This window comes from Ascaphus truei, chromosome 2 (genome assembly GCF_040206685.1).
Source record: "Ascaphus truei isolate aAscTru1 chromosome 2, aAscTru1.hap1, whole genome shotgun sequence".
Classification (NCBI taxonomy): Eukaryota; Metazoa; Chordata; class Amphibia; order Anura; family Ascaphidae; genus Ascaphus; species Ascaphus truei.
Genome location: NC_134484.1, coordinates 275,712,473 through 275,737,013, shown reverse-complemented (window position 1 = coordinate 275,737,013; position 24,541 = coordinate 275,712,473). Strand labels below are relative to the sequence as shown.

General features: G+C 42.7%; 1 protein-coding gene across 4 annotated transcripts in view; it reads left to right on the top strand.

The window, feature by feature from the left end:
• The window catches only part of DNAH5 (dynein axonemal heavy chain 5), a 463,741-nt gene that overhangs the window by 347,459 nt on the left and 91,741 nt on the right, over positions 1 to 24,541 (top strand). For all 4 annotated transcript variants that reach the window (XM_075586253.1, XM_075586252.1, XM_075586255.1 and 1 more), the window contains 8 exons: positions 2,536 to 2,643; positions 3,275 to 3,428; positions 4,429 to 4,575; positions 5,744 to 5,985; positions 6,327 to 6,503; positions 8,661 to 8,865; positions 9,761 to 9,903; positions 20,128 to 20,262. In XM_075586253.1, the coding sequence (XP_075442368.1) occupies positions 2,536 to 2,643; positions 3,275 to 3,428; positions 4,429 to 4,575; positions 5,744 to 5,985; positions 6,327 to 6,503; positions 8,661 to 8,865; positions 9,761 to 9,903; positions 20,128 to 20,262 (1,311 nt within the window). The remainder of the gene's footprint in view (positions 1 to 2,535; positions 2,644 to 3,274; positions 3,429 to 4,428; positions 4,576 to 5,743; positions 5,986 to 6,326; positions 6,504 to 8,660; positions 8,866 to 9,760; positions 9,904 to 20,127; positions 20,263 to 24,541) is intronic.

Genomic DNA, 24,541 nt, shown 5'->3' with positions numbered 1-24,541 from the left:
CAGGTCTGAGATCTCAGCAGCGCCTCCAAATGTAACCCTCTTTCCTGCTGACTAGACAGGCTACTGATGGTGTATATACCTGCTGATTCACCGAGATCTGAGCCTCCGCTAACTGGGAGCCTTGGACAACAATAGTAAATGGCAGCGCCTCCACTTGCCCAGGATCCCCTAGATGTGAGATTCCCCTGGCCAAGAACAATAATAACAAACCACAAGTGTATGTAACAGTTTACTATATATATATATATATATATATATATATATATATATACACACACACACACACACACACACACACACACACACACACACACACACACACACACACACACACGTTGGGCCTAATAAAACATATGCATGAAATAACATTAGCGAACACACACACTTATATGGCAGTTATAAGCTTGAATGACATATACACATATAAGAATGATATAGCTGTATACCAGTAGTTCAGAGTGCACCCACTGTGCAAGTGTCCCATCCCCACCACCGTGTGCACCCCACACCGTGTCCAATGTACTGGACCAGTCCCTTGGTCACTTAACCTTTAGTATCCCCAAGAAACCCACCCCCAAGGCTGGATCAGCACCTGTAGGTACCGGTGTTGATGCACTTTATAATAATACCTGCCGGGCGCTCCAGCACCCGGTCGCTGATACTTCGAAAAGGATCCATAGATCCAGCATCGTCTCTCACGAGTAGTTCCTCACTGTCAGGGAGGTCTCTCACGAGGCTTGACTCCGTAATGCAGTCTGATCCCAAACTACAGATCACTTTGTAGCTAAGGAAGATGCTGTGTCCCTGACTGCTACTATCAGTAAATGGTAAAGTCCCTATCTAGGGCTGTTCCCTGCAGTACCACAAGCTGGTGGTGACTCAGGGCCTGTGCTGGGGCCTTGGGGAATATTCTGGCCTATGCAGTGGGTCACTGACCCCCTGCACTACGCACCTCCTCTCCCCTTGCCTCCCAGCTCCAACTGACACCAACTGCCTGTTTTCTCCAGCACGCGGAATGTTTCAGAATCAGAGAGCAGAGAGTTCTGACAACCCCATTGGCTGCTGTGACCACCTGGTATCCCAACTCCCTGAGTCTCATGGGACTTGTAGTCCCACACAGAGCCTTCCCTGGTAATGGCCGCCGCTGGGGATGCTCCTATCTAAAATGGCCAACTCTCTTATATCACTGCGCATGCGCAACTCTATCTGTAGGGGCCGCCGCAACTATCGCGCTACTGCGCATGCGTGAATCGCGCATAACATGGCGGAGCCCTGAGCCAATACCTCCTGGAGTCCCCGGCGCCGCGGCCGCCCCGGCAGCTCCCACTAGCAGGGTAAGAAGGGGTGGTACCGGAGTACCTGGCTATATATATATATATATATATATATATATATATATATATATATATATATATATATATATATATATGCGCACTGTATCGTGTATCTGTGTTAATGGATGTAGCACTGAGCTCTGTCTGTGTTTCATGTTCTGTCTCTGGTTTTAAATATATATTGCCATGCTCAGTAGCACTTCTCTTTGACACCTATACGCATATATATATATATATTGTGGTTATTTTGGGGGTTCAATATGAGCTTATTGGGGATCTGTATGTTTAATCATGGAATATAGTAAACTTATATATTAAAAAAAAGTAAGTGTTCATCTTCTTATTTGCAGAAATCATTTACTGTGCATGATTAGCAAGCTTAAATTTCATCACGTTTAGTCTGTATGGATACTATTTACTTTTTACAATATTCAAAGAAGCCTAAATATGAAATAGCATGGAAGTCTATATGTATAACAAGCTATCTACATTGAGATCATGACTGCTATACAGGCTAAGGGAGAAGGAGTGCCTCAGTGAGTAAAAACACTAACTGGCACTGAGTTTGAAGCAGGGGAACCTGGCTCAATTTCCGGTGTTGGCTCCTTGTGACCTTGGGCAAGTCACTTTATCTCCCTGTGACTCAGGCATAGATTGTAAGCTCCATGGGACAGGGACCAGTGTCTGCAAAATAGCTATACAAAAGTATGATTTTATTATTATTATTTATTTATCCCATACTGTTGAGGGCTTTCCTCCCATTGGTAAGCCCAGAAAGTGGTAATAGAAAATATAAATGGTAATACACAGGCAACTTTTAAGATTATAATTGTGATACATTTACTAGCTCTTCTTAACAGCATGCTGTGCATTCGTTTGACACATTTGCTGTTAATAGGACCTGCAACATATGGTATTTCTGCTCTAAAAGTCCCAGTCAGCACATAAACTCACTCAACCTAAAGATTAAATATCTTGACTTTTTCTCAGTGGACTGCATTTGTTACTAAATTTCACTCCCACATGACAAAGATATGTCAAGACCACTATGATTAAATGTTATGTTGAATAAAATAAAGATATATTGTACAGTTCTCTATGTATCACTATATTTGGTGATTTATTAACTGTAATAATATAAAATATATAACATTCAGTTGGCAACCCTGATTAACAATTTTCCCCAATTGTTTTTCATAAGATTGATGAAGATGAACCCTTATTCCTAAGTCTTATTGAAGATCTGTTTCCAAGTATTCAACTGGACAAAGCTGGTTACCCCGAGTTGGAAGCTGCTATCATTAAACAGGTAATGCAGATGAATAGTACTGTAAACTGTGTTTCACAAGATAGTTTTTGGTGTAGTGAAGATGGAAGAGAAAACCAGGGAAGCCGTTCACAAACTTAAATATGCCCTATATGTTTTCTGTAAGATATTGATCTGTTGGGAAGTGGTCTATCACAGTACATGGCAATTATTTGATTGTAAAAACCAACTTCAATCTAGTCTTGCTTGACAATATTATAATTAGGAAAGCAATATTTATTATTATTTAGTAGCAGTTGAAAATGTTATAATAGAAGTGTTACTGGATCCTTTTGTTTGGAAAAATGGGGGAGGTCAAATGATCCTCAAACTATTATAAATCATTGCAGGTACCTCCCATATGGACCGAGTTGATTGCGAATGGTCAATTTATAAAGTTACTTGAGTAATGAGATTGGGATAATGACTGGTGGTGAATGTCTGAATTGTCAGAGTAACTTGAGTACTATTGGGCAAATGTGTCAGTTTGGAAGATGTAAAAATAATACTTTCATGTCAGAATAAAGGGAAACAATTGGGAAGTAGAAAGCTGTGTTTTACCTGTAGCAGGGAATATATGCTACAAGTACCAACCATTTTTCATGTAATAATTTTTGGATATCGCTGCTTACAGGTTGAAGGGTCTGGGTTAATTTGTCATCCACCTTGGAAGCTTAAAGTTATCCAGTTGTTTGAAACACAGAGGGTGCGGCATGGTATGATGACTTTAGGACCCAGTGGGGCAGGGAAAACAACTTGCATTCACACATTGATGAAGGCTATGACAGGTAAGATTACTTGACAATTTTGTTTATCAGTCATTAACCCTTTATGTGTCCTCTAGATATAGCTACTACGCCATGTGTTCTGGCACTCCAAGTGTCCCATGACATACAGTAGTAACTATGTCATAATGTTGCTGCTTATTTTTTGCAGGGGAGATCGTGTTTCAGGAGTGCAGAATGTGATCTGTGTGGAAGTGGAACAGAACAAGGACTCCTCTCCTTCTGTTCCATAATCAGTGAGGGAGCATAAACTTGACATAAAGTGCCAGAGAGGCCGTGGCTTTCTGGTGCTGTGGCCCCTCCTGCACTCAAAGGGTTAAGCATGGTTTAATTTATCATGCACTTGATGTGTATTTGTCATATCTGCAGTTATCCATTGTTAGTTTGTTATACTGTGGGCTACTGTGTATAGAGACCCAATGAATCGTTCTTTCTAAAATTGATGCCTAAAGAGGCAACTAGAATTGAACAAACTTTGAACTTGATAGACATATGTCTTTTTTTTCAGCCTCATCAATTATGTAACTATGTATCTTCCTGATGTGACAGAATAAAGAGTAGCATTCCTAGATACATTTTCATTAGCTAATTTTTGGGGGGACTGGTCATAGGAAAAGTTACCAAATACATATGTAATGAGATGCATAAAGCTCTGTGCGCATTAACATTCTCTGCCTAGTTTGACTTGATATAAACTCACCTGACTACAGTTTGGGTCCTACTCTATATAAGCTAAAGCAACTGATCAGAGCATTATCGGCCACATATCCCTATAGTCGAAAATGACTTGAATGACCATTTAGACAGATATACTGTAGAATTTGTCTCTAAGGATCTGTTCCAAATCTTAGACTGAACTAATTTCTTTACATTTGGCACAGACATGGGCAAGAATAATTCATTTTTGATGCTATTCTTCCACTGTTTCTATAAGGTTTTTTTTTTTTTTTTTAAAGTAAAATGCTAAACCTTGACAGCTGGATTTGGGATTTTATCTCTGCAGATTGTGGTGAGCCACACAGGGAAATGAGAATGAATCCGAAAGCCATTACAGCCCCTCAAATGTTTGGACGACTTGACGTAGCTACCAATGATTGGACTGATGGCATTTTTTCCACACTCTGGAGGAAGACTCTTCGAGCCAAGAGAGGTAAATTAATAAGGTTTATGACGTAATATAATTCAATAAAGTTTGCCTTTGTACAATACAGTGTGAATGTCGGCCTTTAAGTATTTATACAATTGAGAACTATGCATTGACACAAAGAAAAAAAAATACAAGTTTGGTAGAAACAAAATTATTCTGAGGTAAGAGTTGTTATTGATTTTTCTTACATTTGAAATATACAGTAGTTGACCCATGTTGGACCAAAAAGTTCTGCTCTTACAGTATTTCTTCTTTTTTTTATTTGAATTTACTATATGCTGCAAGATTAGAGATTTAATGTCAACTTTTAAGATCGTTTTGAAAATTGGATTTTAGCATTGAGTGGTCCAGCAGCTTAACGTTTGTAGTACTCTGTGTTAAACAATTTTTAAGTTTTGGAAAAGTAAATATTTTTTCTAGCAATAGTATCCATGAAATAAGAATTACTGCAATACTTAACAATTACGTTATTAGATTTTGCAGCTGATTAACACATCACTCATTTTATACCAAGGGGCTTTTAACTAGAAGATTCTAAATTGCAGTTTATTTTTCTTTGTCCAGTTAATAATGAAACTGTGGCTTTTATAAGCAATGTTCAGTTATAGAACATGTTTTTCCCCTTCCAACGCATGTTAACATTTTTTGCCAAGATCTGTATTGTTGACTTAAATAAATCTGAACATAAATGTCGTCTTCCCTCAAATGTCGCACAATTCCCTTGTTTTCTTTATCAACATTTCAATGTGTATCCTGCATGATGTGATGGATCCTAAATCAAGTTAAAATAAGTCACCCATTTCTGCTGTATTAACTGCTTTATTTATCTATAATTTAGTATATTATCATTAAAACTATAGCTCATTCAGCAATATTTACAAAACTTTCAATAAATTGAAGGCAATTAGCAATATAATAGTTCAGTAAATTTCTTGTTGAAAATAATTTGAGACATATCTACAGTATACAGTAGTGAATACTTTATGAATAATGCCTCTTCCTCTGAAAAATGTCATTTGCATCTATATATTTTTCAAAGTAGATGCCCGAGGGAAATACATAATCAGAATACAAATTTAAATACAGTACAGTATGTAGTTGTGTGGTAAAAGAAAATCATTATGAACTGAATAAGTAGGATGATTAAGTATGTGCTTTCCCTATAATATAGGAGAGCATATTTGGATTGTCCTTGATGGTCCTGTGGATGCTATTTGGATAGAGAACTTAAACTCTGTCCTGGATGACAACAAAACTCTAACACTGGCTAATGGAGACCGTATCCCAATGGCTCCCAACTGTAAAATTGTCTTTGAGCCTCATAACATTGACAATGCTTCCCCTGCTACAGTTTCAAGGAATGGTATGGTCTTTATGAGTTCCTCAGTCCTCAACTGGAATCCCATTCTTGAGGTAAAATAGATACAAATAAATACATGACTTTTTTTTAGTTTTGGTTGTTCTTTTTTAAGTGGTAGAGATGGGTTGTTGAGATAGATCACTAAAGTAACATGAAGCTTGATGAGTACAGTGCATTTTTCTCTAAATTTTATTTAGGATGGTAATAAAAGTCGAATGTTAACAGTAGCTTTGTGTGCTTAAAATTCAAACATGTTTTTTGTTTTTATATTCACCCTCTGTTTACTTTCATTGATTTGAAGTCAAACTTTACTTGAAGCTATTGCATTTCTAAATTATACTGTAAGTCCTTAACAAAGCCTGCATCTTTTTAAACATTTATTTTCTAATTCCAGGGCTGGTTGAAAAATCGCTCTCCACAAGAAGGTGAAATTCTCAGACAGTTGTATAGTGCCTCATTCTCTGATTTATACCGCTTCAGTGTGCAGTCCTTAGAATACAAGATAGAAATGTTGGAGGCATTTGTTATTATGCAAAGTATCAACATGTTACAAGGACTTATTCCTCCCAAGGTAAACCATTGGCTGCATCTACTGTACATTTATGACTTTTTATTAATACCCAATGATCAGGTCTTCAAAGATGTTACATACTATCTTAATGACTGAGTTAAATGTAAATATTAACAAACTGTTACCGTCCTCATCAGTGGTTATTTAGGTTTTTTTTTAAATATTTTTGTTTTGCAATTTTCTGAGTTTTTTTTTTTTTTATAAAGTTGGGTACGTTTGGGGTTTTAAATTCAAACTGTGGCTTGACCCTTTCTGCCTGGGCCTGATATTATATATTTTTTACAATCACGACTGAGACCAAGATTCCTGAAGTGTTTTCTCCCTTTAGGTAGCATACCCTTACTTGCCGCCATTTCGCATCAGGGAGGGATGGGGAAACAAATAGGAAGGAGCGCAGGGGACACAGGGAGGGTCATTCAAATGTATGTACATTACCGTATAGTTAATGCTTAAGTGATCAGTAACTGCAAGCCTGCGATTGTGAGGCAGTGGGAAGGGAGCAAGATGTATATAGACAGGTGTGTGGCATTGTAAGAGACATGTGCAGAGGTGTAACCCTGGAGACATATTTGGGGAAAATAAACCATGGCTTTTATTCAGATTGTAGCTTTAAGCAATACAGTTTAAGGAAGCACACAAATAAACAAACATCCTATCCCCTTGTAAGGTCTAACTCACTTGCCCAGTCCCTATCTGCAGGGCTGGGAGGATAGGCCTCTTGCCAACTTATGACCCCAAAGTCCAAAGAGGTACCTGTAAGCTGGGGACTCTTTATGTCAGTCTCTGGGTTGTGTCCATTGGGCCCCACCTTCTGGCAGGTTCCAGGGTCCGCTGAGCCCTGGATGTAAAGGGTCCGGTTTCAGGTTGTCTTGCAGGCAGTCCTTCTGTGCTCAAGACAAATGTTTATGCGAGTCTCTTGCTGACAACACAGTCCCTCTGTGCTTATGAGATCTCCCCTGTAGTTCAACCAGGAGGCTTTTCTACCTGTCTAGCCAGGCTAATTGTTTATAGCTAGAATTAAAAAAGAGGAATGAACATGGGGACATATTTGTAGAATTTGCAGAATGTGAAAACTTCTACATCATGAATTCATTCTTCAAAAGAAATCCAAATAGAAATTAGAAATGGAATAGACCCAATAGTCAAGAATGAAATTGACTATATTTAACTAACAAGAAACGTGATTGAAGACTGCACATCCTTTAACTATTTTGACACAAGGAGGGATCACCGATTGGATCACTGCAATCTGAATGTGAAGTTGTAAAAAGAAAACTGATTTAAAATAAGTCAAAAACAAACAATCAACATCAATAACCTCAAGAATAATGGTAGCCAATTTCAACTAGAACTGAAAAATCGCTTCAGTTTGCCAAAAATGCATGGAGATACTCGGAAAAAAAAAAGATTATGAAGATTACTGTTGAAAGCACAGAAAAAAACTGGAGGAATCACGAACAAAAAATAAGATAAGAAAATATCTAATTAGACAAAATAATAAATGAGGAGACAAGAAATGAAGCAATCCCAAGACCAATATATATATATATATATATATATTTTTTTTCACAAACGGCTCCCTTACATGTGTGCGGGCTCTTGATGACAAGGTATTTTAGGGTAAACAAAGAGAACACATAGCACAATATTGAAATATTAAGGCTTCTGTCTGCTTTATTCCGTCCCAGCAGGGGACTGCAACTTTAACTGAAATACATTTGAGGTACTCAGGCTTGTGCCTGTAAGATTAGTCCCAAGCAGTGGGACTGCAACACTGTGACATACATTTGTGTTACTCAATCATCTGCCTGTAAGATTCCATCCTAGCAAGGGACTGCAACACTTGCATAGAAATACACCAAAAATAAACCCTGCTCAATCAGACCACTTACTTAGACAGAGATTTCCCTCTAGGGTTGGGCGGCTTTTCCGCTTTCCAACTATACGAAATACAGAACATTTACAATCGGTTACAGAATTCATAAGAAAGGTGTTTGTTACCTTGAAGAGGGGGGGGGGGGGGGGGTGGTCCTCCCCTGAGCGTTTTTTTCTTTAGATGTTTTCGATTTCAGATAAAAAATAAACTTTACCAAAGTACTATAAAAAGGAAGACATAATATGTCATTTATATACATTTTATTTCATATTTATTTCCAGGAACAAGCTGGAGAAATAATCCCAGATCACTTGCAGAGACTCTATGTCTTTTCTTTAATGTGGAGTGTTGGGGCTCTGCTGGAACTAGATGACAGAAACAAAATGGAGCAGTGGCTTCGCACTAATGAAACAGTGCATCTGGATCTACCTCAGATCCCACCAGGAAGCGAAGACACAATGTTTGATTATTATGTGACTCCTGCAGGTTAGTAAAATAATAAAACTCTTAAGAAAAAATTGTAACAGACTGGCAATACATTTTTATGATAAAAAAAAAAATAAGGTGGAAATTACTATCTTTTTTCTTTCTGGTTTTTAATCTCAGAGACTTTTAATGCATATAAATCAGTTACATTTGATAGCCTGGCCAGATGTTTTACCAGTATTTTAATCTTTAATAAATGAGTTAGAAATGCAGAATTCATACTGATTATTGACAAAGAAAAATGGGACAAGTTTCAGTTTTAAAGATGATAAAATCACTCAATTATTGCAATATTAGGTGTCTTAAAAATATCAGGTTCACAAAGGAACTTGACTGATACAGATGAAGCAATAAAACAAGAAGTGCCTTTTCATGCTTAATCTTCATCCTGAGGAGATTAAAATCGATATTTTACAATGTTTCACAATGATTTTTCATAACCACTGACAAAATTACATAACTAATGTACAAATTTACTTTAATATAATACTGCTGATATTATTTTTGAACAATTATATAAAATGTCTAGTTGGAGATTTGTTTGGGGACAATTAAAAATGTTCATGATCAACAGATTCATCTGATGAAAACCAATTATCTACAGTAATTTCCCAGTTGTAGTCTGCGGAATGCATGCCATATTTAACAAAGAAAAACAAAACAATAATAGGAGAAGTAGTTTTATGAAACATGTACCTCTGGTTCCAGTCCCAGAAATGTGAATCCCTTAACTAAACAGGGAGTTGATTAGCACTACTCCATCTGTTCAGTGTTGTTTAGTGGTGGAAATGGATACAGACTTTGAATGTTAACATTTAAAAAATCTAGGCCGTTTTTATTGATTACTATTTCTTAGTGTTAATATGTCAATGCATTTTTAAACTTTTTTAACAAGGAAAATGGATGCATTGGAACACATCTGTTGAGGAGTATATATATCCCCCAGACAGCACACCAGAATATAACTCGATCTTGGTGCCAAATGTTGACAATGTTAGGATGGACTTCTTAATCCAGACAATTGCCAGACAGGGAAAGGTACAGTATAATTGCTAGCATTTTTCACTATCTATTAAAACACAGTAAGAATATAATATAGAAAAATATAAACATTCATGTGATGTGTATTTTCAGCCCCCTAGTTTTAAGAACTTTTTAATCCTTATATATTAAACTGTTTTAACTGTTTCACCATTTGATAATGCATCCTGTAATTCTTCGCTGCCAAGGGATCCAAAATAGAATGTTTATTTGGAGCCTCTAACATCTTTTACTCCTCTCTTTGTTCTGTTACTGTATTTTTCCATCTCTTTTTAAACAAGTTATTGTTTGAGCTATTCTTAAGAATAACAATAGACCCTACCTCCCTTTCTAATTATTGCCCTGTCTACCTCATGTTTTTTGCTTTTAAACTTTTGAACTAATTGTTTCTTTACATATACTTCACTTCCTCAACTCCTACTTAAACCACTCAGGCTTCTGCACAGCATATTCAATAGAAACACCACTCACCAAGGTAGCCAATGACCTCCATATTACCACATCTCAAGCAAACTACTCCATTCTGATTTTTTTTTGACCTCTCCTCTGCTTTGAATACTGTTGACCACCCTCTTTTCCTACACATTCTTTACTCTTAGCTTCTGGGGCACTAACTCTCTCATCGTCCTTCAGTGTCTCTTATGTCAACTCTTCCTCAATCTCTTTTAAACTTTCTGTCAGTGTTGGAGTATACACAACCTAGCGCTAGTACCACAGGATAATGAAATATACAAAATCTTTTGCAAAAAAAGGTCCCAATACAATTCTGAATGACACCTTTACGTGTATTGAAATCCTGCAGCCTGGATGACTCACGGATTGTCCAAAATCCTTTTTATAGAGATATTGACGAAAAGTCCTCCTTGGCGCTGGTCCTCAGAGTGATATTATGAATAGTGATAAGGAAAAAACACAAATAATAAACTGTGTAAATCCTCTATAAATCTACTCAAATCAATAACACAACAACGTGCGTGCCTATAATGATACAACACCTAAAACCAATGTGTTGAAATCTAATCAGAAAACAATACCCAGTGAGACTACTCACAACTGCAATCAAATACAATCATTAACTGTAACAGTGCTTGATAGTAAAAGTGCCACAAGTGCTAGCGCCCTGAAAACAATGTGTACACTTTAAGCCTTCTGTGGATGTTGTTACACATACAGTGCTTGCCAGACTCTAATGTTAAGCTGATAGCAAGTACTTGGAAGATACACTAAAAGCATATACTTAGCTCCAAAATGGAGAAGGATTGATGTCCAAATAGGAATATCATAGATTGAGGGAAGAAAAAAAGAAAAACTCACATGGTACAATAACGTAAAACATTTAATAATACCACAAAAAATTATAGGAATCTCACTCACAAATTTCCAATAAAAATGCGCATGTAGATCAAATCAGATCAAGTGTGCTGGTGTGTTGGCATCTCTGTGGATCTGAGCGGTTCAGGCGTGTGTGCTCCGGTCTCAGTATATATCAGACTTCTCCACGGGGCTCTCCTCTGCTTCCTGGTTCTCGTCTGCGTTCAGACTCCGCATCCCAAGCGCTCCACGTGTTTTGACGCGATCGCTCATCAGATCGCTCTGCTCGCTCCAAAGCCTCAGTGTATGTACGCATGCACGCCAAAGAACAACGCTTAATTCCTCCTGAGAGACACCTCCTTCTCCCAGCACACTAATAGTCACTCAATGCGTTTCACGAGACCAGCTCACTTGCTCAGGAGTATACAGATAGTGATGGGCTAATCCTTTAAATACCCTCACTCAGTTACCAATAAATATGTAATCAAACAATTAATGTCTCAAACAATCATGAACTACAGTACAAAATGCATGTACCACCTATGTTACCACAGGAGGGAATATCCTTAAATAAATCTATGTTTATATAACACCTAGATGTAATTACTTATATACATAAACATTATATATAATACAGGGGGAACAGGGGTAGGGGGGTGGGATTGTGTTAATATACAGTTAACACTTGAATATACTCCACCACATACAAAACACTTACAGAATATAATGGTTAAGTGTCAGTATTATACATACTCACAAATAAAATACTTAGGGGCCTATGCAGAAAACGGCAAAAAGCCCTATCTCGCCAGTTTTTTGGCATATATGCCAACAGCAATTCAGTAAATGCCGAAAAGCTGGCGAGATGAGCAAAATCTGCCGTTTTTTTTTTGGCGGAAAATAAAACTTGCCGCGCGCGTGGCGAGAAGCCCTATCTCGCCAGTTTTCAAACCCGCTGTATTCTAGTAGCGCCGATCAGCATCTCGGCGCTGATCGCCCCTCTAGAATGGAGACATTTTCTCCAAATCGCTCCGCCAAGAAAAGTTGGCAAGAAGCTGGGGCTGAGCGGCGATACGGGACTTAAAAAAAATCAGGCCCTTTTCCTGCCTTGGATTGATGCCGGTGGGCTTCAGAGCTGATACCCATTAATATCAGCACTGAAGCCCCCCCCCCTGCACCCGAAGCAGGAAAAATGCATTTACAGCCCACTTCATTACCGTAGCGGCTAACCACTAAGGCAATGAAGGGGTTAACATCCAGTATCAGGCTTATTGTGGGGAGTGGGGGTGGATGAAGGGGTTATTTGGGCTTTGGTGGGTGTTTAGGGCTTGCGGGGTGGGGTTGCGGGTGGACTTAACCCCTTCATTACCTTAGCGGTTAATACCGCTACATCATGAAGGGGTTAAGCCCTCCAGCTACCCACCCGCAAGCCCTAAACACCAACCGTAGGGGCTAATACCCACTGCACCCACCCCTGCTAGCCACAATATATATATATATATATAAATTTATATACACAGCTCAACCCCGTTATAGCGCGATCCGCTATAACGCGGTTTGAGCGTGGACCCGAATTAAAAAAAAATAATAATATTTTTTTTTTGCACACACTCACTGCACACTGCATACATTCACAGCACACTGCACACACTCACAGCACACTGCATACATTCACAGCACACTGCACACACTCACAGCATACTGCACACACTCACAGCACACTGCACACACTCACAGCACACTGCATACACTCACAGCATACTGCATACACTCACTGCACACACTCACAGCACACTGCACACACACAGTCACTGCACACACACACACACACTGACACACACAGCACACTGCACAGCACACTGCATACACTCATAGCACACACTCACAGCACACTGCATACATTCACAGCACACTGCATACACTCACAGCACACTGCACACACTCACAGCACACTGCATACACTCACAGCACACTGCACACACTCACAGCATACTGCACAATCACACTGACACACTGACACACACACACACACACAGTCTCCCACAGTCAAATACACACACACACCGACACACACACACACAGACACACTGTCTCTTTAAGGGAGCTTGTTCTCGCAAGACGGAAGCAGAAGCAGGAAGCAGAGACAGGGAGAAGAGCTTCCAGATGCCGGGTAAGTGCTGTGTGCTGTTGCCGCTGCCCCACCCGGTCTGGGAACGGCGGAAACGGTACCACCACAAAAAAAAACAACTTAAAAATAATAAATTTCAGCGGCCATTTTTTTTCCGCGACCCCATTTATAACGCGGTGGTCGCGGGTGGCCCCAGAGGACCGCGCTATAATGGGGTTAAGCTGTATATATATATATATATATATATATATATATATATATATATAATTCACCAACAACCCCTTAACCTCCCTAACATACAGTACATTGATGTAATTTTCGGGATGCACAGCAATGACACTACAGGCTGGCGGTGGCCCTCGGGTGTTCCCTGCAGGTGTCTCCGATTGCCTGTAGTATCAATTCTGTGCCCCCAAAAAATAATTAAAAAACACATAAATACTTTTAAATAAATACAACCCCCCCCCCCCACCCGCCCTCTAACATATACAGTAATAGTAATGGGCAAAATAACTATTATCCACATATGGATAATAGTGCATTTGCCCATTTAAAATAAATGAATCCCAATAAATAAAATAAATACATCTTGCACTCACCCTTGGCCGCCAGCCACGATGAAGGCCATCCTCATCTTCATCACCGTCCATGCCCTCGGGTGCTGAAAAACAAACACGAGCATACAAATAGCCAATGTAATGTCCCCTAACCCCTTAATCACCATCGCGATTATTAACCGCGACCATTATTAAGGGATTAACCCACCCTCATCCACCAGTCTGGAGGCCTAAGCTCCCCCCCCCCCACTACCCACCCCCGTGAGGCCTAACCACCCTCACCCCTACACACCGAGAGGCCTACCCTCCCTCCCTTGGGGACAATACCCCCTACCCCCAATACCCACATTCAAAACAATACACAGACCCGCAATAAACATAACAATAATTAATAAAATTATTATTAATAAACCCACCCACCCCCTGTGCCCCCCCATAAATCATCATTTATTATTTCACATACAGGGTTAATTCCCGAGACCTACGAGAGTCCCGACGGGTGTCCGTAGGCCCCACAGAGGCCCAGCAAAGGGTTTCACAGAGGGTCTTGAGGCCTATGGGTGGTCCCCACCAGGTGCCGTGGCCCTCCAGGTGGTCCTCGTGGGTCACCATGGGCCCCAAATGGGGTCTCCACGAGTAGGCCCGCGGGTGTCTGGGGGTCCCCGGGTCATCCCCACAGGTGTCTGAGGGTCCTCGGGTGGTTCCCATGGGGGTCTGGGGGCCCTGGGGTGGACCCTACGGGTCTGCGGTGCCCCCACAGATGTGGGGCCACCGGTTCTTCCCCGCAGGTGTCCCCTGTGGACCCGGCAGCCTTGTACCGGTGGGAAGTCAGAGGAGACCTCAGGTGGTCTCCAGGGGTCCCCGCAGACCTTAGGAACCAACCCTGTATGTAAACAAAATAAACATGCTCCTACATTTAAATAAAAGAACCCCCCCCCCCGCAGCACCAAACACACGTAAAGTAATGGGCAAAATAACACGCAATGTCTTGTATATAATGTATACCCTGTTCATTTATGTAACTGTATTTGTAACCATGTATTATTTGTCATATTAACTCTGTGCCCAGGACATACTTGAAAACGAGAGGTAACTCTCAATGTATTACTTCCTAGTAAAATATTTTATAAATAAAATAAATAATAACCATTATCCAGATATGGATAATAGATCATTTGTCCATTATTAAAAACATTAACTAGCATTATAAAATAAAGACAGTTGTACTTACGTCATCAATATGAAGAACCTACGCCAGCAAAGTCCATTGGCACACAAATAAATAGCAAATATATTCTGGTGTCACTTAACCCCTTAATAACAATAACGGTTAATAAGCGCTAAAGTAATTAATGGGTTAAGCCACCCTGCACCCATTCATTTGTAGAGTGGCTTTATCATTCACATATACTATATATATATTTATTAAGGTTATGGTGGGTTAAAAAGTGACAAAAACCCTCCACAGTAAAGCATAAAGCAACTGTAAATATTCCTGTATATTCATTTGCATGTCTTAGACAGGTCTGCAACCCTGTCTTTCACCATGCAGACCTGTCTAAGACATGCAAATGAATATACAGGAATATTTACAGTTGATATATATATATATATATTAGAGAAAAAGAGAAAAGAAGCGCCCGATCCTTGTGTAAAATCAGATGAACAAAGTTTTAATATCTCATGGACAAGACAAATGCACACTTACAATTTGTCTGATAAAATAAAGCATGTTATGGGACCTGCCCATGCACCAACTGAGGACTCCTCGGTCTCTTCTTTGTGTGTGAGTGTCAGTATTGGCTCCAAAAAGGATGTTGCTGTGCACCGCCCTCTGTTTCCTGTTCTCTCTGTGCTGCTATCTGGATTGGAGCACGCAGTGCAGTTCAAGCCACTCTGCCTACAAGGAAGACAGTGAGTACTGCTACAATGTATCACATCATCAGCCATGCCATTGGTTGCTACTACTTACTCATTTGATTGCTGTTCTTCAATCAAGCTAATGTGACACCTTAAGGCCAGGGCCATGGTCAAAAAGACCGTGCTGAGCCGCGCTGAGCAGATGCACTTACCCCCTGCATCTGTAATCAGCGCGGCTTTAGGAGCCGCTTCCACATGCTTCCGCATGCGTGTGGAGGCGTGTAGAAATGCAGGAGACAGGCAAGTTTACATTTTGCCACTGAGGGAAGCGGAGGGCCCGTCACATGACTGCCAAAAGCCAATGGCAGTCCGTGACGTCGGCACCGTGATGTGGCGCACTTGCCCCGCCTCCCGCCCGGCTCCCACACGGCTTTACAAGCGCGCACACTGACGCTCATGCAGGGACACAAAAAAGCTCCTGCTTGAGCAGGAGAGCATGAGTGTCAGCGCTGCTCAGCGCTCTTCCCTTCACCATGTCCGATGCCTAACTCACTGTATATACTCCTATAATTGCTGGGCAAGAGGAACTACTGCTTTATATGCTTTTTCTATCTGTTCACTACTGCATATTACTTATGGACAATTACCTGTGTTGAGGGTTTGGATGCACTGTTTGGGTCTGCTCTATAGTTTACCCTGGTAATCATCTATGCATAAAGCACAGCTTTTATTTTAGTTTTTTAGATGCTTCCTTTTGGGCTCTCTGCACTCTGTGATCCTTACACAAAGTTTTTTTTTATGGTACCGGTATATGAAATCCTTACAAATATCCTTCAGTACTGAGGTATTAAAGTAGATATAGTAACGTATAGCACATCAATAAAAAAATTTTATGAAAAAGGGCCACATACTGATTCTTTGGGTAAATATTTTTCACTTTTACTTCGTAAAATAAATCTATTTTGTCTACTGAAATCATATGCAGCATTATTTTTTAAAAGGTTACATTTTAATTACAGTATAGGACCACCGGACAATCTGCAAGTGATCTTAATGTAAACATAATGCAAAAGATATTGAATTAATAGTTTAACCGTGCATTCACATTTCTTCAAAAAGAAACACATGGAGAATGAATAGTTCTTAAAGATGAGAGGGATCATTTTATGTACGCCAAATGGAAGGAGTTTTATGTTTTGGATTGTATAGACTCCGTCCCTAGCTGCGGATTACATGTTTGCAAATGATTGATCTATATCTGTAATGAATATTTATTTTTCACATTCTTTCCCTACTTTTGGTCCTTTTGAGTAGATAACCCCAGTATCTCTGTGTATATACTAAATATCACCAATGTAGTCATTTCTGCTTCTTAAATTATTTAGTTATTTGTCTAACAGAATTCCATAAGGGATGGGATTTTAAAAATAGGTCAACTTCTTCCAATGCTTTTGAGTTTAGATGTACACATTTTTCCTTTCTGTCTGCAAACCTGGAAAATGGCCTTTTAATAACAAAACATGACCAGGGAGGCTGCCAGGTGGTTCCCCTCTCCCCCCGCCCCGTACCCACATGTAACATACGAATAAAGACAGGAAACAGGAACTGGAGGTAAAATGGCCGCAGCTATTTATTTATACAGAAGCCTAAGAGGGGTAAATGCCACTCCCTGCATAGGGGGAGGGGACGGTCAGCCGGTCCTCAAACTGCTGACCTTGTGTCCCCTACGCGAGCGGGCTCTCGAGGTCATGGATAAATGACCTTGCCCACTTGTTCTCCCCCACGGGCACAAACAGCCCAGCTGCCAGTCTGGCAAGAACAAGCACCTACTGTACCTCCCAAAAGCTGCCACTGATGGGCCTATTTAACCCCCCCTTAAACTAGGCCTGTACCGCCAACCATACCAGAACCCTCTCCAAACCCTCCTGCAAACTGTTGTTAAACAGGTCAATCCTGATATCCGACATGTGGACCCCATCTGCTCTGAGTAACCCCCCTGGGCTCAAATCGAAATCCGGATGCCTGATTTCCTCAGTCCCCGTACAACGACATGATCTTGCCTACTGCCCTATTCACCCTTCTTTCGCACCCTGTATACCGCACGCGGTTCTCAAAGCAGCAGTTACTGTATGAGCACTGGCCATCATTGCAAGCCCAGAAAACCCCGGCCTGACTATCTCCCTGCCTGCCCGAGCTGACCGCCGGGCATTGGCCCCCAGACCCTCCTTGAAAAGGCGCCGGCCTGTCCGACATGCCAACCCAATCCATCCAAAAGGCCCATCTCTTTCATGTCCCATGATATTTTACCGTTGTGAATAGCCATTTTCTGCCTTAACTTTACTTCATATGTCCACCAGCCCATACCGCTGTGCCTCTGGTGGGCATGCCCAATCATATCCAAGTATTTAAAAAGGGCCGAACATTAGTGGGGGGCCTTCTCACCCAGTTACCCCGGCCAGGAGTCTGAATGCACAGGACCAATTGACAAATGTGCACGGGAAGAGACGTCTCTCATTGTCTTTTCTAGCGTCCCCGTTCTTGGATGAATGCGCCAGTGCTTCTATGTAATCTGGTAGCAGGGATAGGAGCTCTATGTATTCCCCTGCCCAAATTTTTTCCCTTTCTTCCTTAAGTCAACTGCACTCCTAACACGTTGGCAATACATACATTCACATCCGCAAAAGCCTCATCTGAGACCACCCCCCCTCCCGCCAATGACGGAGCAGCTGCAGTGCCAATGACCCCGGCCGTGGTTGAAGCTAAGTTGAGAATCACCGGGGTCAAACCGGTGGCTGCTGGGGCAGGGATGGGATCTTCCAGGGGAGGGCTGACAACTGCCCAGGCTATGGTTTGCTCTGGAGCAAATCCAGAGAGAATGTGATGCACAGCCAAAGAGAGTGGGTCCACAAGGTCATAAAAAATAAGTCTTTTATTCGTCCATATGCAGAAACAGAAGTGAAAACCTCCTACATGTTTCGTGCCCTAGCACGTTTTGTGGTCCTGCTGCCCCAACGGGCGCTTTGTACGACCGTACGACCTTGCTTTCAACATGGGACTGAGGGGAAAGCGGTGGGCTGAAAAAATGCCCGCCTAAACCTCCCATCCCCCCTGCACCCACCTCCCGTCCTGGGCAGCAGCCATGTGGACCGGGGGCAGAGGGTGGAGCGCCCTCGCCGACAGACACTCAAGCTCTCACCTCGCCTACCTAAACGCCGCCTGGCAGCCCCTCCTCCCCGCTCTCATCTTCCTGCCCATGCGGGCAACCAACAGGAATGTGGGATGGAGGGGGAAACGCTGGGTCGAGGCCCCGCCGACCCTCTCTACCCCAGGCAGCAGCCACGGAGACCTGGGAAGAGGGGGATCCCAAAGCTGCCATAGAGGAGCCGCGCACCGCCAAAATTCGCCTGCTCGCCCCGCTTCCATCCACTGGCCCGTCACCCTGCTCCCCACACCCCAGGCAGCAGCCGGGGAGGGGGACCAAATGCTCACCCGCCAGTTTCGCCAATGCCCCCCGAACTTACCTCCTGCCCCCCCCCCGAACTTACCTCCTGCCCCCCCCCCAAACTTACCTCCTGCCCCCCCCGAACTTACCTCCTGCCCCCCCCGAACTTGCCTCCTGCCCCCCCTGACCTTACCTCCTGCCCCCCCCAGAACTTACCTCCTGCCCCCCCCGAACTTACCTCCTGCCCCACCCCCGAACTTACCTCCTGCCCCACCCCCGAACTTACCTCCTGCCCCCCCTGAATTTACCTCCTGCCCCCCCGAACTTACCTCCTGCCCCCCCCCCCAAAATTACCTCCTGCCCCCCCCTCTGAACTTACCTCCTGCCCCGGGCTGCAGCCACGAAGATCCAGGGCAGGGGGAGAAGCGATGCAACAAAACAAGACGAACATGATACCAATCGACTGACGGGCAGCAAAGAGGCCGTGCTGCCTGCCATCATGGCCTTACATAGGCCCTCTGGAAACTCCTCCCCTAGGTGGGGAGGGAGGTGTGGGGGCAGGCCAGCAAGGGAAAGGCCAGCACCCACCGCACCCACCCCCCAGTCATGAGACCCCCCTGCAGTTCTCAAAACAATCCAAGTCAATTTGCAGGTTAAATGTCCCCAAATTCAGGTCATGGGAGCCTTTACAGTATATAATGCAATTTTTGCAAATATCTGGCAATGGGGCACAATTGAAAATATACATTTTTCAAAATATTTGTGAACATTTTACAAAGCATATTTGAAAATATTTGCACATCTCTATCTGTAAGTCGTTTAGTAGTTCATAATAAAATAGTAATACTATTTAAAGGAATTTCTTAGCATTGTCATTCCAGTAGTTTCTTACAAACCACTAATTTTTGATTACTTTTTTTCAGGCTGTGTTATTAATTGGCGAACAGGGGACAGCTAAGACTGTAATTATCAAGGGATTCATGTCAAAATATAATCCTGAGAGTCATATGGCAAAGAGTCTAAACTTTTCTTCTGCAACTACTCCTTTGATGTTTCAGGTACTGTACATAAATATATACCTTTTCTTTTTGTATAATTTATGGTATAAATATTCTCTTTTCTAATATGTTCCTTACAGGGTTCATATACAATTTTTTTAGAATGTCACACTTTAGAGTACCTTACTCCTCTACTTACTACCCTGTATATATATACTGTATATACATATACATACACACACATGTTAACTTTACCACATAGTATATATTCTTTATTGATGATCTAAAGACATGGAGGAAGGGGTGAGTATGTCACCAACTCATATATATATATATATATATATATATATATATATACACACAGTGTTCGACAAATCACCTAAAAATCTACTCGCCCAACCAAAAAATCTACTCGCCACCTAGTCCCGCCCCCAACCCTGCCCCTAGTCCCACCCCCAACCCCGCTTTAAAATAAAATATATAAATAAAATACATAAATAAAATACATTTAATAAATTCCTAGTCAGAACAACATTCATTTTTGACATAAATGTATTTATTGTATTACATTATACTACAATTAGTCCTTGTTACGTGTGTGTGTGTGTAAATGTCGGATCTAGAAATAAAAGCCAGGTGTGAATGACTAGTTTCCTGAACCCCTTAACCAGTGTCTGGACGTCCCCGCTTCACAATATCTAAAGAAGCAATCCCGCCTGGAATCTTACCTGATCCGCAGTCCCTCAATGTCCAGGTACCCTCATTCCCGCAATGTTATACATTGAAGGGGATGTGTTCCCTACCTGTCTTCTGGGTTAGGGGGGGTTCCGATGTCTTCCGTGTGAAGCTTCAGTCAGATCTGGAAGAAAGCAGTATAGGTTATTTTGGTGTAGTATAGGGCAGTTAAGATATATAGGGTAAATAAGAGATCCAGAGTGTGAGAGAGAGAGAGTGTGTGTGAGAGACACACAGAGAGAGACACACAGAGAGAGACACACAGAGAGAGACACACACACAGAGAGAGACACACAGACACACACAGAGAGAGACACACACACAGAGAGAGACACACAGACACACACAGAGAGAGAGACACACAGACACACACAGAGAGAGAGAATGAGAGAGCACGACAGGGAGAGGGAGAGAGAGGGTGACAGGGTGAGAGTGACAGGGTAAGTGAGAGAGGGTGAGTGTGACAGGGTGAGTGAGAGAGGGAGAGGGTGACAGGGTGAGAGAGAGAGAAGGCGACAGGGTGAGAGAGAGAGAGGGCGACAGGGTGAGAGAGAGGGTGAGGGCGAAAGAAAAAGAGAGAGGGTGAGGGCGACAGGGTAAGAGAGAGGTTGAAAGCAACAGGGTAAGAGAGAGGTTGAGGGCAACAGGGTAAGAGAGAGGGTGAGAGAGAGAGAGGGCGACAGGGTGAGAGAGAGAGGGCAACAGGGTGAGTGAGAGAGAGAGGGCGACAGGGTGAGTGAGAGAGGGTGAGGGCGACAGGGTAAGAGAGAGGGTGAGGGCGACAGGGTAAGAGAGAGAGGTTGACAGGGTAAGAGAGAGGGTGAGGGTGACAGGGTAAGAGAGAGGGTGAGGGCGACAGGGTAAGAGAGAGAGGGCGACAGGGTGAGAGAGAGAGAGAGGGCGACAGGGTAAGAGATAGAGAGAGGGCGACAGGGTAAGAGAGAGGGTGAGGGTGACAGGGTAAGAGAGAGGGTGAGGGTGACAGGGTAAGAGAGAGGGTGAGGGTGACATGGTAAGAGAGAGGGTGAGGGCGACAGGGTAAGTGTAAGGAATCCGCTCCACGGTTTACTGGTTGCCTTACCTTGCAGACCGGTGCAGTATCCTGCGATATATGACAACGAACTGCGCAATCCGGATCAGCCTGCGCGGTCTCAGGTCGGTGCTTTTACAACCCCACCTCAGCCTCGCGGTCCGACCCTGGTTTGTGGCGAGCAGAACCCTGAAATTAAGAGAGAGGGTGAGGGCGACAGGGTAATAGAGAGAAAGGGTGACAGGGCGAGAGGGAGAGGGCGAGAGAGAGAAAGAGGGTGATAGAGCGAGAGGGCGAGAGAGAGAGGGTGACAGGGTGAGAGAGAGGGTGAGGGTGACAGGGTAAGAGAGAGGGTGAGGGTGACAGTGTAATAGAGAGAGATGGTGACAGGGCGAGAGGGAGATGGCGAGAGAGAGAGAGGGCGAGAGAGAGAAAGAGGGCGATAGAGAGAGAGGGCGAGAGGGTGAGGGTGACAGGGTAAGAGAGAGGGTGAGGGTGACAGGGTAAGTGTAAGGAATCCGCTCCACGGTTTACTGGTTGCCTTACCTTGCAGACCGGTGCAGTTCTGGAACAGCTCTCCTGAGGTTTGCTGCAGCCTGGATTCACTCACCAAAGCAATACACACTCCCTCTGGTATCTACTGCAGCTGTGCAGCCTTTCACTGCAACCTATACTTGCATTCACTCATTAGGAGCAGTACCTTCACACCCCCGCCGGGGATTGGCCCGCTGGCCTTTAAGTACTGTCTTCCCATAATGCTCCCGGCCGAGCATAGTCCTAACTGGATGTCACTACCTGTTCTGCCACAAGCTCTCCCTTGTTCTCCTATGCTGATACCAGGTTCCGCCCTGCGTCCTTCAGCTTCCTTCAAGCCGCTTGTTCTCCTATGCTGATACCAGGTTCCGCCCTGCGTCCTTCAGTTCCCTTCAAGCCGCTTGTTCTCCTATGCTGATACGGAGGTTCCGTCCTGCGTCCTTCAGCTTCCTGTTCTCCTGTGCTGAAGCAGAGGTTTCATCCCTGCGTCCTTCATGTCACGGTAGCTTGCGACAGGCTGTAATTTACACCAAAAACTATATATAAATATATATATACCTGGGTTTGAACTGGGACGAGACTTAAGATATGATAAATAGAATTTATTCCTTGATAAAGGTGAACACAACAGATTATACAATAACAGGCAAAATATAGACACTTACGTAAAGATTATGGCAAGACAGCCAGCAGGATTACAGACTGCCACTTCTTCCATATTTGTGTTGACATCACAGCAAAACAGGCAGGTCACATGCATGCATGAAGATCATTTGCATGAAGAACAATGAATAGCATGAACAACATGAACAACATGAACTGAACAGCATGAACACCTTGATAGAGGGTGGACAGCTAGTTTATATACCGTTTGTCCCTCTATCTGTAACCTTAGGTGCCGAGACGGCTAGCAAATGTCCCTTGGAAGCTTTTGAAGCTCATTTTGGGACTTCCAGCTTGGGGTAGCCCCCCCATCAATAAACCCTTTGAAGCAGGGAGGACATTTGTCATGTTCACTCCTGCAGGAAACCTTGGTGTGTAAATGTGAGTTACCACGTTTACAAAGACATCCTCTTCCCTGCTCATTATCATAGCAGGGGGGCTGCAGTTTCTCAGAACTTCAACCAAAATTTCATATTTACTGCAAATCATTGCATAACTTCCGTTCCGTAATACACACAGTCAGGTGAGATATATTAATACGGCCGGTGACACCTGACGCTCGCAGGAAGACCAAAAATTACATTGTAATATGAACATTAATAGAGATATTAATATCTGGCATTTAGCAGCAGGTACCTATACAGGGTTTAGACTCCCCAAGATCGGCTGACTCCCGCCAATACACTTATGTAATTCTTAGCCGGTTCAGCCAAGGACATCTCATAGTATTCTTATATTTAATAAAGTTACTCACTTTTGATATCCTGTTGGGGGTAGCCCCCCCCCTGGCCCCATCAATAAAACCTTCTGAAGTGGGCTTTTGCTTCTCGCATAACCAATTAGGTCAGTTACCTATTGATCAGGGCGATGTATCACACCTCTCTGTTGATATACACTTCCAGTGAATAGACTCACGTGAATACTCATATGAGGCACCATTTGGTTCCTTACGCATTACAAAGACAGGCATTCTGCCTGTACATTAGCACACCATTAGCATTCTGCCTGTGTATTTCAAAAACTGCAAAAAGTCACTTTATCCAAAATATATGTCCCTCTTATGACAAAGTTATATTTTTAATATGTGTGTACTTGGGGGGTGACCCGGACGCTGTACCCCAAGGCTCAGAATACCTTGCGGGCACAGGCAGTTGCAGGCCCATGAGGCAAAGGGAATACACAGATAACGCATTAACTAGCCCACTGGGCTTACACAATTAACCCCTGATGACCCAGTGTGTGTGTTATGCAGGTACTGATTAACCCAGACATTACAATGGGATAGGGACACAGGGGAGAATACATTTACAGGTTATAACAAGGGTAAAATCACATTTCTGGGCCTCAGCCCAGTTAACCCCTTGTCTCCCTGGCGAG